This window comes from Betta splendens, chromosome 15 (assembly GCF_900634795.4).
Source record: "Betta splendens chromosome 15, fBetSpl5.4, whole genome shotgun sequence".
Classification (NCBI taxonomy): domain Eukaryota; kingdom Metazoa; phylum Chordata; class Actinopteri; order Anabantiformes; family Osphronemidae; genus Betta; species Betta splendens.
The window spans coordinates 12,870,523-12,886,484 of NC_040895.2; the positions used below are offsets into that span (position 1 = coordinate 12,870,523).

Genomic DNA, 15,962 nt, shown 5'->3' on the forward strand with positions numbered 1-15,962 from the left:
ACTGTAAGTCAGACCTGTTCCCAGTGCTTGTTGGACGGACCCTTAGAGGGTGAGGAGCTCGGTCACCCGGGTGGAGCTCGGAGTAGAGTCGCTGCTCCTCCACATCGAGGGGAGCCTGCTGAAGCGGTTGAAGATCGATGGATGAATGGCATCCGATGTTTCCACATCTAAATATTTAGTGACTGGAATTATCAGTTGGGTTTTCATTAATGCCATCAACAAGTATAAATTTGTTTTTTATGAACAATAGACTAGCTGTGATGTTTAGACACAATGCTTCTAATTAAAGGGTAGACCCACTGTAAGGTTTTGTCAGTTTAATTTGCCCTTGAATTTGGTTTGCGCATTTCAGTAACTGAATGAAAATTGATTGCTCCACAACGGTAATAATGTTCTGTAAATGATTGTAGTGTTTGAGTGGAGCTGCCCTCATTCTGAATGGCTAATGCTACTGCTTAGAATGCAACAAAGTGCACATGTGGTGCATTCAGGACTAAAACCTTTAATTAGTGATGTTCTGTGTAATTTAGTCATTTTTAATAAAAATACAGTGAGTCTATAGCTGCTCAGTATTTTTCCAGCCTCTGCAAACTACACATGCAGCATATAGGGAAATAAAATGAAAATTAAATCAAATATTGTAATGTAGACAACAAGAATAATTTGTCTGGAAATTGAATTTGCTGATGGAGTTTATTGCAACAGTTCTTGCTGTACAGTGGATGATAATGTGGCATCACTGACGGGTGACCCCTGTGGACGACTGCTCCCATCCACCTCATAACGCAGACCTGTGCCTTTGTGTTGAGCTCCTGTCTGGCAACGTGTGCCGCTGGACGGCCGCCCTTTGTTTGTCTCCTCGTCCTTCGCCAGGCCCCATTGGACGGCTGCCAGAATGTCCCTCTGCCTCACTGGACATGGTTCGGTGAAAAATAAAGAATCCAACAGGGAAACGGTGTCCGTGTTTGCTCTGCCTCCACCCGGCTCCGGCCTGGCCTGGCCTGGGCCATCTGCCACTATGAGGTTTGCCTTGAGTTTGAGGCCTCCAAACATTCCTCCCTCAGGTGAATCAGTGGAACTGTGGCTGGAAAACAAATGATTGTCCTGGAAGAATTGTTTTACTAAAGCCCTGTGTGAGACCCGTCCTTATCGTCACATACAATTCTATATTTATATTAGGGCAGAAGCATTTATTATGGCGAGGACATACAGCATGAGACGCTTTATGAGGAGATGTATTTTTTGTTGGGTTGGCAGTCTGCCATCGATCTCAAGGATGGGAAATGAGTCTCTACTTTCCTCTTCATTGCGTCTCAAGAGTGTTTTTCTCCCAACCTTGGGTTTGACAGAAGGGAAACATGTTCTGTAAACATGAAACGTCTTTCATATTTATCTATAAGATTACTGCAGCCCCAGATGTGTGGTAAATGTGCGGTAGTTTGATCAAGACTCTGCCTCCTGCACCGCTCTGCTCATAAGGTCATCAGTCCTTTTAAAGTCCGTTTCTTTTTTTTTTTTTTTTTTAAACATCACTCTGAGGAAGCAGCAGTTTGATTTATTGGTCGCTAAAAAGGTGCTTTTGCAGATGAAGCCACCAGAAAGAGCAGACTATTGAGTCGAGTGGCAGGTAAAAATGCCTTTTGAAACTAAATGTCAGTGAGCAGAATTTATCTTGCCACCGCCTTGTTGCTTCTGTAATGTAGCCGTCGGCGGGCTCCCTTGTAATGGCCTGGCTGGAAGGTTGTGTCTTTCAAACTAAATTCAGATAGCGGGATGAGAGAAGAACTTGCAGAGAAAAGGACCGTAGAAATATAGTATCTTGCATTTGTAAAAGCATATTCCCATTAACTGGTAACAACCAAAATCCTTTTATTCGCTGTATGATAAAATCTGATCTGCTCTCTATCCTTTTGTCAAATGTCTAAATCAGACTACGCTTGCTTCCCTCCTCTTTGTCTAGCAGATCCCTGCATCAGATGAGCCGTAATGATTCTGTAATTGAAGTTTTACGGCTTCATGACAAAATTGTTAGGTTGATTAGTGAGAAGATCGCTATGAGCGAGAGCAAATTACCCCAAGGTCAAAACGAGACGATTTTGATTGACTTTAGATTAGGTCTCTGAAGTGTACACAGCCCTAATTACTTATTAGTGATTTAATATTGCTCATTGCGTTTGTTATGATTTCACTTCCTCTATTTCCCAGACTCTACTGTACCTGCAGCAGATACTCACCAGACTGGAAATAATTCCGTATTTCAAATAGAGTCCACAACTTCTATCTATCTAGTTTTACAAAAAGGGTTGTTTTCAAAGGAAATTTAATTAAGTGCTCACGTTCCCTTGGCAACGTAGTAACATTGACTTCACATTCAACATAAATGTTGCATGACATTGACAAACCCTACAGTGGGAACATCACTGGTAATTTTGTAACAGAAACTTGAGGTGTGTCTTTTTTCATCATAGGCTGCATGTAGCCCTCGATCAGACTTAATTTAGTGGTTTGTGTTTATTCTACATTTGAGTTGAAAAAATGTGGACTTTTTTATTGGCTGCCGTATGACATGATCATCTCTAAAATCTGGTTTATAACAAAACCGAGGTCTGTAGCTCTTAGACATAAAGTTAAAGTGAGGCACATACTTCCTTTTCCTAAATCGTATTACTGTTAGCAAACGCACACAAGCTCAGGCACGGACAGACTTCTGCAGCCGCAAGTTCCATGATCCACTCTGTCCCGGAGCCACTGTACTACTGTATATGTGATGAGCTCTTACTCTCCTCGACTGCTCGACAGCACCTTTACACAACTGCATTTATATTCTGTAAAAGAGAGACATAATAGTCACTTGTGTCACTCTTTTGCCTTTTGTTGGTGTTATTGAATCAATAGGTCAGATGGTACATGGCACATCAAGTGTACAGTATTTCAGCACATCAAGATCAAATCAAATTTGCATGTTGGACTACTGTAATTAGTTTTCACAGTTATTCACATTTTATATCCTAGCAGACCTTCTGTGGCTCATCCCAGACGTTTTTTCTGGTTGGGCCGTGTTCCCAAACCCCTCGATTCAGCTTCCCCCCAACCTGAGCTCTACGGTTTTCACATGTGGTGCTTGAGCTGGCCAAGCCATCTTAAAGAGGATTCCAGCAGATGCCTCATTTTCCAAATAATTCTTGGGGGAACTGAACAATGGTTGTGGCCAATTCCATGTGAGGGTTTTTTTTGAGGGTATTCATGCATCCATAGATCGTTTTCTATGTCTGGCTTCACTCTGTTAGGCAGGCGTCCATCGTCTTTTCATCATCTTAGCTATGCTGTTCTTCAGCTGCATCAACCCACAGCAGCCTTTGGTCCACATTGACCCACTGCCGAGGTTTTTTTTCTGGTTTGCCAGCTTTAGTGCGTGTTGTTTTTCTTCTCGACAACTCTTTAAATGAGGCTTTTTTGGATTTTACCCCATGGAAGTGTGACTTTTATAACACCTGTACGTTTTCTATGGAAAGTTGCCATTTTTAGTTCTATTTAACACTAGAAATTAAAGAAAAAACAACGCGTACAATCTTAAAACGTTTCTTTGCTGGATATGAGTTTATTTGGACGGTGCTTTAACACCTACGAAAGGCGACCTTTGAAATGTTGAGGTGCTCAGTGATTTGTTAGTTGTTTATTTATTAATTTATTTTTTAAACGTTCAAGTTTAGAAATCAAGCAATGTCTTGGCGTTCCAGACTTTTTCTGGCAGTGTATGTTGGTCAGCTGTTGGTGTTTCTAAAAGCAGAGCTGCTGTGCACAGTCCACCTAAAAATGTCTGCTCTACAGAGTTTGGAGAACAATCCTCTTGCTGAATACAATACCTTCTGGTTGTGCTATTTATTTTCTCGTATTTTCTAGTCTCTGTCAGATTGGAGTGTGGTTTTTCAATCATGCATGGTTTTATTTGGAGTGTTGGCATTTGCAGGTTAGACATGCTGCATCATTATTTTAAAAGCTCCAGTGTGTTCAGGACTAGACACTGTGTGAGACTGTTCGTCCCATTATTGCAGAAAACCCTTGGCAGTAAAACATTTTCTGTATTCTCTCATTATTTTGGAAGGCTTTCTGAACTGGAGGAAAGCTCTGTGTAGAGTGGCATTAGGAAATGTCTCCAACTGAAAAGCATAAATACGATAAGAGCTACAGTATACGAAAATTTTACTTTGTGGTAAATGACAGACTGACTTTTCCATTATTTACCAGGTTTGATGTATGCGTCTGTCCCACCTGCTCTGTGCAATAGGGGCCACGTAGCACCGAGAATGGACAGGCTGCTCACTCCTTGAGCTTGTTTCTTCTTCACACCCCTCCACTACCACTTAAAGCTACACACCAGCACAAACGCACACATTGGAGCCTCAATACACACACACGCAAAACTAACAACAGACTGTCTGTGATCCATTAAAAGTCTCCTCAAAATGAAAGCAAGGATCTTTTATTCCACATGTGCACACTCTTTCTACCTCACGCGCAGTATTCTGTCAGGGAAAATTTGCATATTTATTTTGATGCTCCTTGTTTATGACTGCGATGGTGAGGTGTGACCCACTTGCTCTGTTCATTTTGTCGCTTTTAAAGGCAACTCTCATCGTGCTCTTTCACCAGCAGACGGAGGTTTTTGTAATTGCTATGAAAACCACGGATCTTTGACAATGAACATTGAGGAACAGAAATAGCTGTTGGACCCGATTCAATGACTACAGTATATTAGATGTCTATAATAAATGTATTCACAGCTAAATGGTTAGAAATGAAACCATAAAACATTGTTTACCTTTTAACCTTCTTAACGATGGATGGATGGATATTCACTACAGCGCAAAATTGTCTTGTAAAAAACATGAAATGCAAGCATCTCACATGTAGCCCCAGGTTTTCATTGCCATTTGATTGCTCAGTATTGCAACGACTGTCTGCACTTTTGAAAACGGCGATAATTAAAAATGCAGCAACATCGTATCCAACTTGTTTGAATCTCCGATTAATATGCAGGTTTTAAACCCCATATTAGCAGAGGCTCATGGGCTTGCATATTTAATAAGAATACTATCCGCTCCTGCACCTGGCAACAGGTGGTTCGTTGCAGAGAAGAAGACACAAGGCGGGTGTGAAACCCTAGAGTGGTGTCACTGACCGCTCTAGGTTTTTTTTTTCATGGCCATCTCTGATTACATGTAATCTTATATTACGCCATCAACAGCAACGTACGTGTGATTCAGTGCCTTCAAAAGACAAAGCGAGAGCAAGTTGAATAAAAAGCCCAGGGAGGAAATAATTGTGCCTTAAATAACTTGCGGACGGACTCCAGTGCTGGTTGATGCTGTTTGCTTTCCCCACAACACAAGGTGCCACTTAATAAAAAGAAAGTGCCTCACACCTTAGATCGGTTAATATTTTTAATGCAGCCCTCACCTCCTGGCAGGAAGAAGAGATTGGTTGGCCATATTTGTATTTGTGTGGGGTTCTCTAACATCCACCATTTCTCCAGCGGAGGCTTCTAAGAGATATATCCTCAGCGGAACTGCTCCTTTCTTCCTTTGACTAATGGCTGTTCTTTTTTATAACGATCTTTCTCTCCCCCTCTAACATCAGACTTGCTCTTCAACCAACTGTTTCACACTTTTCTTTTTCCCCTCCATGCTTCTGTGCTCTGCCTCCCTCTGGCTCCACTAACCCCTGACCCCTTCAGACTGGCAGTACGAGGGTAAGAGGGCAAACATTCGTTGTCTTCCTGTCTCTTCCACCGTTTCGCTCCACAGTTTCCTGGTACTTAACTTTCCTCACATCATCTGCGGAGCTTGTCGCCTTGTTGCTCCTATTTCACTGCACTAGACACCTCCCTCACCCCTGTCTCCTCCTCTCCACCTTTCCTGCTGCTCCATCTGGTGCTGTCTGTCAAGCTGCCATTATTTGTGTCCCATGTGCTCATAGCATCTAGCTGCTGTGACCTCCATCTGTGAAGCCAGTCTTGTCAGAGCTCTGCTTATGATGTTGCCACATGCTTTGACCAACCTGTTTGTCTGATGTCAATATCGCACGGTTTCTTCCCGCTGATGCGTATGTGGTAGCAGTCATTGATGCTGCCTGCAATAAATGTCAGCTTCATGACAGCTTATGTCACAGTTTTGAGGTTTATCTTGTGTTGCAGGCTTCAGTCAAGTACCGTATGCTAATCATTCAGTCAAGTACTATTAGTGATAAAGAACAGACTCAAAAATAAACTGAGTGATTATTACACACAATTATTTCAACCTGAACCTTGTTGAGGTTGAGCATGTTGTAATTACTTTGCAGGTTAGGTGAAGGGATTTGCCTCTAGTGGGTCACAAGATAAATCTGGGATCAGGAGGGGATTTATGTGATAGAAAATAGAAAAAAACTACATTCTGCTAAACACAATAGAATTTATTGGCAGACCTTACTGTAAGCGTCACAAGTACGGGATGAGTCTACCTGCTTTTTTGTCAAAAGCCCAAGCTGATTTTTTCTTTTACTTTAAAAGGTTTGGATATTTAATAGAAAACAGCTGAGTGTAATATGTTGTGGTCTGGAATCGAATTGTAACATACTGTAAATTCAATATATCTTTTACAACATCAGTTCACAACAAACACTGATCATGTTTTTGAAATGTAATGTTTTAGATGTTACAGAAAACAGAATGAGGTTGTTCTATACAAAATTGCACCTTTATGCAGCACCAGGCAACATTGGAGAGGACTAACTGGCCTCCAGCAGAACCAGGGTTGGACCGGTCGGGTGAAATGACACCTGTGTTGTACTGTAGCTCACTATTGGACTGAAAGTAGTGTCTGTAGTATTTTTACATCATTTATGTATAGTATCAACTTATTTAGCTTATCTAACTGTCATAAGCTGCCATGAAGTGTGACCACTTGGACTATACCTCAGCGATTAAAGTCTTTAACATTGGTTTTCTCCTTGTGTATGTGCAGATTGTAAGCTGTACAGGCCAGGACCCCCTGCAACCATTGTGACCATCGACGAGGAAAGCCCCAACGGTGCGTAGCCAACTCGCCGCTTTCTTATCGCCGCTTCATGTTCACGCCGTCTCCCACTGACGTAAATGCTGGTGCAGTAGCATGGATTACTTTGTTCTGCAGGAACTGTTGTTTGCCACACATTAATACTTTCCCTGTGGGAGCGACCAGCATTCCAGCGTAGTGGAGTAGAGCCTCTCAGCGGAGTCACATGGGGCGGGATGGTTGTTGGAGACGTTTTGTCAGATTTAGTGGATTGTCGTTTCCGTTTCTATTAAACATAAATAAACTCTAGTTGTTCTTGCTTTGTGTATTTGCTCTACTCTCCAGGGGCAGAGTGGAGTGTTAGTGTGTGTGAATGCAGATGGTGTTTGGCATACAGATATGATGCGGGGCTCCATTAATGAGTCGTCTCCTCCCTGCACAGTTGTGGTGTAGTTTTCCTCTCCCTTTGTCCTCCTCTGGCTTCTCCCTCATCTACTCTCTCTCTGTTCCATGCACTTCCCTTCACGTTGCAGCGAGTTTGCACCCTTTTTTTTCCCCCACCTGCGTTTGCGTGACTTCTGCTTGGGGGAGGAGCTATATGTTCATTGAGGGGATGAGAAATGCATCTCCCTAAATGGAGCAGGTGCGCGTTTGTCTCGCCGCGTTCTCCCTGCAGATATTAGCACTGCAGGTTAACAGGCTTTAATGAGTAGCTGTCCCTGCAGATAGGATCCGGAGCCTGTTCATAAACAGAGAGCTACTTCCCAGATGCTCCTCTTCCTCGCCTATACGTGCTCTGGGCACCGCTTCGTGGGTGGCTGCACACACAGCGAGCACTAACCTTGTGTGCATGGCTAAATCTCAGGGGTCTGATTGCGTGGCTCCGTGTCATACGAGGATGCCATTCATCAGTGCAATAGCTACCAATTCAGCTTGTCACACCGTGTCACCTACTCCTTGTGCGCGCAGCTGTGATTTGCGGCTTTGATCGATTGCCGGGGCAATGTGTGAGATGAAGGTAGCCAAGCCTGCATCCCCAAAGCCGGCTCTCACCCCCACATGTGGCGATGCCCTGTGTGAGGGATTTTCACTAATCCCCCTCATAAAGCGCTCATTTACCTGGGATGTGGGTCTCCTCTGGCCGCGCCGTCCCCTTATTTATCGCCCGGTGATGAAACGGCGCCGAGCCTATCGCCGCCATAATGGAATGTAAAACAGGGGACCCGCCGTTATTGACCAAAGCAATTATCCTCCTTAATGCGTTTCGTCTCTTCTCTTCTGTCACACCGAAACCATACGAATGGCACGTTATGAGATTCCATCTTTTCTGCACGTTTGCCTTTTTATATATTCGTTCCTGTCAGTGAATGGGAACGCAAACAACATACTCACCTGTCTGTCTTTGTTTGGTTGAGGTCAGAAAACAGTTTCAGTTTTCAGACCAATGACCGTTCTTTTCAAAAGCCAAAAATGGAAAAACTAAGAGGTGAAGCAGGTGGGCAACACGTTTAATGAAGGCAGCGCTGTTTGGCCCGGGAGGGAATTACGTTTGGTTATGTTTTTTTGTGGCTTTGTGAAAGAAGCCAATTTTCTTGATTTCATATTTTAAAACTTGCTATATTTTGTTGTCGGGTTAAAAACCAGTGGTCGCGAGGGGATGGCAGCCCAGTTGTTGAAATGAAGCGTAACATGTTTAATTTATCCAAGCTGCTGCTTGTGCAGACCCACTGACAGGTGCCAGACACTACACAGAGTCCCGCTCGCTTTGAGCGCACATCTCTGCCGGGAGGACACAGCTTGTTTTCTATAGGCTCCTCTGCTTATTCAGGCTGTGAGCCAAATCCAAAAGCAGTTAATGCGACTGAGGAGATTTCTATCTCCTAGGACGGGGCAGCTGGAAATGAGGAGAGGGCAGAGGAGTCACACTGTCTCATTGACAGGAGGTTCGCTACGGCGGCAGTGGATCGTGTGAGTCGGTGGGTCTGTAAATGAGGATGCAGCTACTCCTTTCGATTCAGGATTTGTATCAACTGTTCGTCCTGTTGGGTGAAGTCTGCGTTCTGAACCAGCGATGCTGTCCTGGGTGGCTTATTCTCCACCTGCGTCTCTGATTAGCTCGTTATGAGCCTCTCCACACTCCACATTAAAAAGTCTATGATGATATTTTGCCCTATTATGAAAATGAAGCCGGTGTGTAGTGCATGATTTTCCCGCTGTAGATTTCGGTTATTCGATTATAATTTTAGCCAGTTTGTTTTACAGGTTGCACAGGCAACGTCTAATGTCTAAAGATGATCCATGAAAGGAATAAAAGTCTGTATTTGAATGAGATGATAATGAAAACGGAGGTTTTATCTGAGAGCTGGGCCGTCAATGGGCTCTCTAACACGGAGCTTGCTGCCCTTTTATCACTTCATGCCTTTTGGTTCTAACCCAGAACAGTGCACTCATTTGGAAGGAAACAATGCTCTCGTTCCACTTTCTCTAAACTTGTGCCAAAGAAGTTTGTCAAAAGCAAAAAGCAGCTCTGCAGTATTTTCCATCTTGACTCCTGGATTTTGCCGTCTTACATGTCCGTCTGCCTGGTTCTGTGTGGTGCAGGCGGGGGAGCAGGGCCTGTGTCCACTGCTGCTTTGCCGAATTTAAAGTGTGTTAGCAGGTTTAAACAATTAATGAGATGAGCAAGACTCTGAGCGCTTTTCTCAGGTGCTTCGGACTCATTAGCTTCTCTCCTTCAAGTTATTTTTTCTCTCCACCAAACTTGTCATTACTTTACCTCTTCATTACTTTATTTCTTAATGGTGTCATGCTCCACTGTATAGTCTGTGCTAGCCTTTCCGCTTTCCTCTCGTTCCAGACACAACATATTAATTATCGTTCCCAGAGAAACCTTTGGGCTCGTCTTTGAATTCATTCATTTTAATCTATTCGTTTCACTTAGAGGAGGAACACAATTACTCTAAGCTCATCCCGACGGTGATAAGGCTCCAGACACCGTCCAAGCGTGCAGCCTCCATTCCTCGCTGTGAGGAATGTTCAAACTCATACACGGATTTGAAAACAATAGTAGTTGTCAGCAGGGGAGCAAATTGATGAATGGGTTTCTCTGAATCATACCGGTCATTTCTTTTCCCCAAATTGTGTGGAGGGGAAATAAAAGAAGAAGAAAAGAAGTGATGGCACCTCGGCTGAAGGGAAGAACAATGGATGACGTCCCATGAAACGCAGCCGGTCAAACTGATGAACACCGCCGTTGTAGCTGCCTTTGAGCTGATGCCCAGTGTAACCACAGTATATGTGTGTAGACGTAATTACTTCGACTCAAAGTCTACATTTAGGATGTACTTACAACTCTTTGCTGCACTTTATCGATCTGCCAGAGCCACACTTTTCAAATGGAGCATGAACTAGTCTGATCAACACAAACGTAGCAGAAACTAAAAGTCTGCTCGCTAATTAATTTTCTCCTGCTGTCTGTGTTGACGTCTTCCTCGCAACTGCAGACAGCTTAGCGACCGTTCCCCCAACACGCACTCCGGTGCTCAGATCTCTTTAAACAGCCATTTTCAGCCTGTTCTTTTAGTGTGTTTTTGCTAGAATATAAAATGGTGTGAGCCTGTCAAGTCTTTGAGTCATGACACCATAATAAACGGCAGTGAGCCGGTCCTGACCTCAGGATATAAACATTCAGAGGTCCAACATCTAAGGCAGCGCATTCATTTTAAAAATTGACTTCCATGTTAAAAATCACACACCTCACACCTTTAATTTTGCTGATCAGCACTGCAGGCATTTCTTTTTGGCTTCATAATTGCAACTTAGCAAGACAGGAAACATCTGTGAGAGTTACCCAAGTGGCCAATTGGATTTTTTCTGGATCTGTGAATCTGTTTCTGCGGTTTCACACAGTGTGTGTGTGTGTGTGTGTGTGTGTGTGTGTGTGTGTGTGTGTGTGTGTGTGTGTGTGTGTGTGTGTGTGTGTCTGTGTGTCTGTGTGTCTGTGTGTCTGTCTGTCTGTCTGTCTGTCTGTGTGTGTGTGTGTGTGTGTGTGTGTGTGTGTTGCATAAATTGCTGTGAATTCAACTTTTGCTCAGTTTTATCTCAACACTAGTGCTGTTCTTTCCTTTACTACCTGTCTCACACACGTTCAGTACAGTCGTCTCCCTTCAGTTGTATAATGACATCCAGTTGTGAGGATTGCTCGGTCATCAATATATAATTGGAGTGTAGCTGAGAGGCGGGATTAGTGCACAACACCTGCTCCTTGTGGATTAGAGTACAAAACAGGAAGGCATGAGGCTCAGCCCCACACTATCTACAGATTATTGTCTACCTCTGTACAAAACTGTGCTGCTGCTTTATTATTCAGGTCAAACGCACCTTGTGATAAACTGATGCAGGAGGTCTTGGCTCATCAGATTTGCCTGTAGCCTCCCCGTCTACTTCCCCCTAATTAAAGCGCTTGTCATGTCAATGCTATTGTTTTCCATTCAAAGTAAAGAACACATTATTGTGTTGTGGAATTAAATACAGCAATTACAGTACATTGTCAAGCAATGTAATTACCCTCAATTGATATAATATATGTAATCATTTTGTCCTCAAACTCCGAGATAAATAATCAGTCAAGTTTCTTTATCCAACCTTTTGTTTACTTCAGCTTGATCAAAGAAAATTGGAAAGCAGCGTGTGTTAAATTCACCCAAAGAATTTAGTTTCCTCTCACTATTTTTAAAGGTGAAAGAAACAAATTGCTTTTTTATGAGTGTGGGTCCTGGTGAGCGCGTGCAACCCTCGCTGCATTATTCAGCTGCTTTTCCACACTATGGTGGAATTGTCATCTTAGATTAATAGTGTCATCATAGATTGCATTTTTTTATTCACATATCTCTAAGGAAATCCCAGATTTCTTTGACTGCAGTATCTCTCCTCGTCTACATACAGTACGTGAAGAGACTGTAGAGCAGAACTAGTTAGTGGTTAGTTTTCCTCACTACTATACAGACAAATAGGACATCACTGCAGTAGATTTAAAAAAAAGTAGCTTCTTTGCTTCTGCATAGGCAAAACCCTCAAACAGACTGTGTTCTGGGTGTAATTTCACTTTCAGCATCCCTCCTGTAAAGCTGCCGCGCCAGCGCTGTAATGATGGCGCCGTGTGCAGAGAGCTCCCAAAGCTGCTTCACTGAAGCAATGACGCCGGGTCTGTGGGCACCATAACAATTGTTTGGGCAGTTTGAATGATGGTGCCATTTTCTGGCTCATAACTGTTATCACTACAGTGAAATAAAGCTTATTCAAAACCCCATTAAGTCTTTGGAGTCACACGTGGCTCCCTATCAACACATCAAGGTGATGGCCCCTTGTTGTCAAACATCATTTGTGTATTATCTACAGTTTATTAATATTTAAATGTGCTGTATATCAAATAGGCCTCATGGGCTTTATTTAGGGATATTTGCTTGTCTGATGGTAATGGAGTTCTTTATTGTGGTGGGACACATGCATTACCGCAAGCTTGTGTACGTCACCTATTCAGGTAGTATGAGCAAAGTAAAATATTTAAAATAAAACAAAGCTTTTGGTAAATGATTACATTTTTAATTGAGTTAAACATCTGAAAGCTGTATTGTTGATTTCACAATTTGATTTTTGGTAATAAGACACAGAGCGTTCATTAATTTCCAGCACACTGCGATGAGACGGTGGATTACTTTAATCCTCACATTAATCTGAACAGAGCGGGCATTAACATGATTGGTCATTTATAATTCATGTTTAGGCCTCACAAGCTCTAAATATGACGACCTCTCCATTACTTTTATAATTACCTCATGGTTATTAGATTGTGATGTCATACTGTGGTTTTCAACCTTGGCTAAAACATTGCATCATAAATCCATCCAGTTTATGTTAAGATCCAAACATACAGTAAGTGTGTGTTCGTATTAGTGTAGCATGTTGTCGAGCGTATTCACTCTTGCACCTCTTGAGCTCACAGGGTCGCTGAATATAGAGGAATTGAGTAATCCCCAGGTCAGAAATGAAGCACACAGGCTGGAAATAGCTGCCAAAAATACGAGAGAGTGAGATTTAAGGCGGCTGCAGTGACTCCTTCCATCTGTAGGTGGGCATTTCCTTTCCAAATGGCCGAGTTTACATCCACACATGAAGCCTGTTTGTTTGGAGAAATCATGTTAGGGCAGTAAATTGGACGCTCCATGCTCTGCAGTAACCTGGTTAGTATTAGGCTGTTTGGTCAATAATGAGATTTCTCCCCCGCATTCCTCCGAAAATCAGTAAAACTGCCTGATATGAGTGTACAGTTCACTCAGCCATTCATGTGACAAAAGAAAAATAAACCTACCAAGCATGTTCTGCTGTAGAGTATAGTTATAGTATAGTTTTCAGTCTTACCCCAAATAATAAAATCATGTGAATAATCCAGTTTCGCCGCTCATGGATGGAAGCATGTCCAAACGAGGCTGCGCTGGAACTTTGAACTAATCAGTGTGTTCACTTTTTTTTTTTTTTGTGAATGCACAATTAGTGGTGAGTTCATTGACTTGATTGAATCATAGCAGAAATATGCATCATCTAATCTTGGCTCATTACAAGCAGGACGCAACAGATTTGAATTGTTAAATTTGAAATTTTAGAAGCTTGAAAGATATTTTATCTTTAAGACTTGAAGTGCTCTGCTGCTTATACCTACTACTGCGCTGTGATTAAAGCTGATGTGATGCGACCGTTAACCCAAAGGCCTGTGACCAACATTTTGGTAATGGTGGCCAGCCGTCGTTCATACCAGAGGCATCTAAAGGTTTGTAGAAATCCAGCTGGTGGATCCCCGTTTTGCCTGCATCTGTGGTACAATATATCTATTATTATAATTATTCTGCCCACAAGCTGGGGTTTGTTAGAACCATTGTCCAGCTGATGTACTGTAATGCTTTTAATAATCTGCTCCATGCAACCCAACAGCAGCGCAGTGGGACCAGGACTGCCAATACTGATAAGGGTTTTGTTACCAAAGCCGATATACTGTACAGTACATAGAATAGACTGCAATAAAGTTATATTTACTTCACTACTTATTATTTTTTATGTTTGTTAAGCTCTCTCGTTCAACACTTGGTCCTTCTTCAAAACAGCAGTGATTCTCTACTGGCCATCACTCAGTTCCCACGTGAGCATTTAACACTGACATTACGCCATAATTTAAATTTACAGTTATGATGAAGATCGATCATTTAACAGCTGTTTTTCCAGGGCGGTTAGGGGCCATGTGACCATGTGATGTAACTGGTTTGTTCTTTCATTTGCTCACGCTCCCCTAACACCTTTGTATTCGCCAGTGATATTAAGTTTTTATGTAAGATGTGCTATTACTGTACAGCCCATTGGCTTGGGCCAATTTGCCTCCTTCACTTGACAGTCAAAAGCAATACTATAATTACACCATGTGACATGAACTAATCCTGTCAATGCAGCACATGCGGGTGAGGCTCCAAATTTAATAACGATGTGTTCTTTGCCTGTGTATTAGTTAATTTAATAACAGTGTGGCCTCTGTTCCATGTTTGATTCAGACTAAATCATTTAGGAGAATCTAATTGAAAAATTGAAGAGTGTGTTTTCATTTTTTTGTTCATTTGTCATGTGTTTGCACAGTACACACATTTCAGATTGTTAAATAAACATTACCTTGTCATTTTATATCCTTCTGGTCTTTAATCTTTCATGTGAACTCCACTGTGTGCTTGTAAGGTTTAAATACGTAGTTTGAAAAGAGTGATGTTTAGTCACTTTTGATTTGACTTTCCTTAACTGCATAATTGCATGATAGTGACTATTATGCATGATTTTAGTCAGGAAATTATTTGTATTTGAGTTATTTTGGGGGATCTGCAGAGGAAAATTAGCTGCCTTCCTGCCGAAGAGAGGTCGGAAAAAAGTCAAGTTTAACCCAGATCTGGAGGGGGTCGCATTCACAAAATGGTGTACAGCGCCTCATATAAGCTCAGCATGCAAACACTTATGACTAACACCTCACACAGTGTGAAGAGGAAGTAAAAAACACTTAACAAGCGGCTACAGTGACACTGCTTCTGAGAACTTTTTGGGATCTCCGTCTACTGAATGAAGCAGCTGCTGCTTTTCTGTTTTGGTTCTTGTTTACTTTGGCAGAAACAGACAGATGTTTTTTTTTTTTTCCTGTCAAGTTGTATGACGAGTAATTAGAGGTTATTAGGCGTTTGGAGAGCTAAGGAGGCATTGATATTACATCCTTCCTCATTTGGTAATAGCTGTAATAGACGTACTGTATTTTAGATGAGGTTGGGCACTGGATGTCTTGACAGCTGGTGCACATGTTTGCACTGTATGTGTTTAGAGAGCGTGTGCTTGAGTGACACGAGGGGTCTGCGTGTTGGAGCAATTATACATGATGGGTGAAAAGTAAACCTAAATAATCCATCCATCCATCCTTCCATCTGTCAATGTATTATCTTAACCACGTTTTCTGGTAAGGAGCAGGGAGGTGCTGGAGCCCGTCCCAGCTGTCATTGGGTGAAAGGCAGTCTGCACCCTGGACAGACCGCCTGAACTTATTACCTGAGTGAATATGTTGTGTTTTACTGTGACATAAAGTTTAAGAGAAACTCCTGAGCTTTATGAGACAAGCTGACCAGACTTTAAATTTAAACTGCATCTCCACTGTGCTTCCACTGCCACTCACTGTGAGCACTCAAGGAGTTTTTGTTTTAGGCATGTCAGGCACTGTTGCTCAGACAGCATTGATGGCTGACAGCTGCAGGGGCTCCAGTCTTAACTGCACAGGAAAGCTACTGGAATCTCTTTCACCACTATTATCTGCTTTAAGTCACTTTGGATGGAGATCAATGGTAAATTACTGAACATTCATAAAAT

The 15,962-nt window shown here is 42.4% G+C and overlaps 1 protein-coding gene across 8 annotated transcripts in view; it reads left to right on the plus strand.

Annotated features, from left to right (window-relative positions):
- pcdh15a (protocadherin-related 15a) overlaps window positions 1-15,962 on the plus strand; it is a 132,354-nt gene that overhangs the window by 43,480 nt on the left and 72,912 nt on the right. For 5 of the 8 annotated variants that reach the window (XM_029175151.3, XM_055502430.1, XM_055502432.1 and 2 more), the window contains 2 exons: window positions 5,735-5,749; window positions 7,002-7,067. In XM_029175151.3, the coding sequence (XP_029030984.1) occupies window positions 5,735-5,749; window positions 7,002-7,067 (81 nt within the window). The remainder of the gene's footprint in view (window positions 1-5,734; window positions 5,750-7,001; window positions 7,068-15,962) is intronic. The other 3 variants (XM_055502434.1, XM_055502435.1, XM_055502436.1) reach the window with 1 other exon arrangement.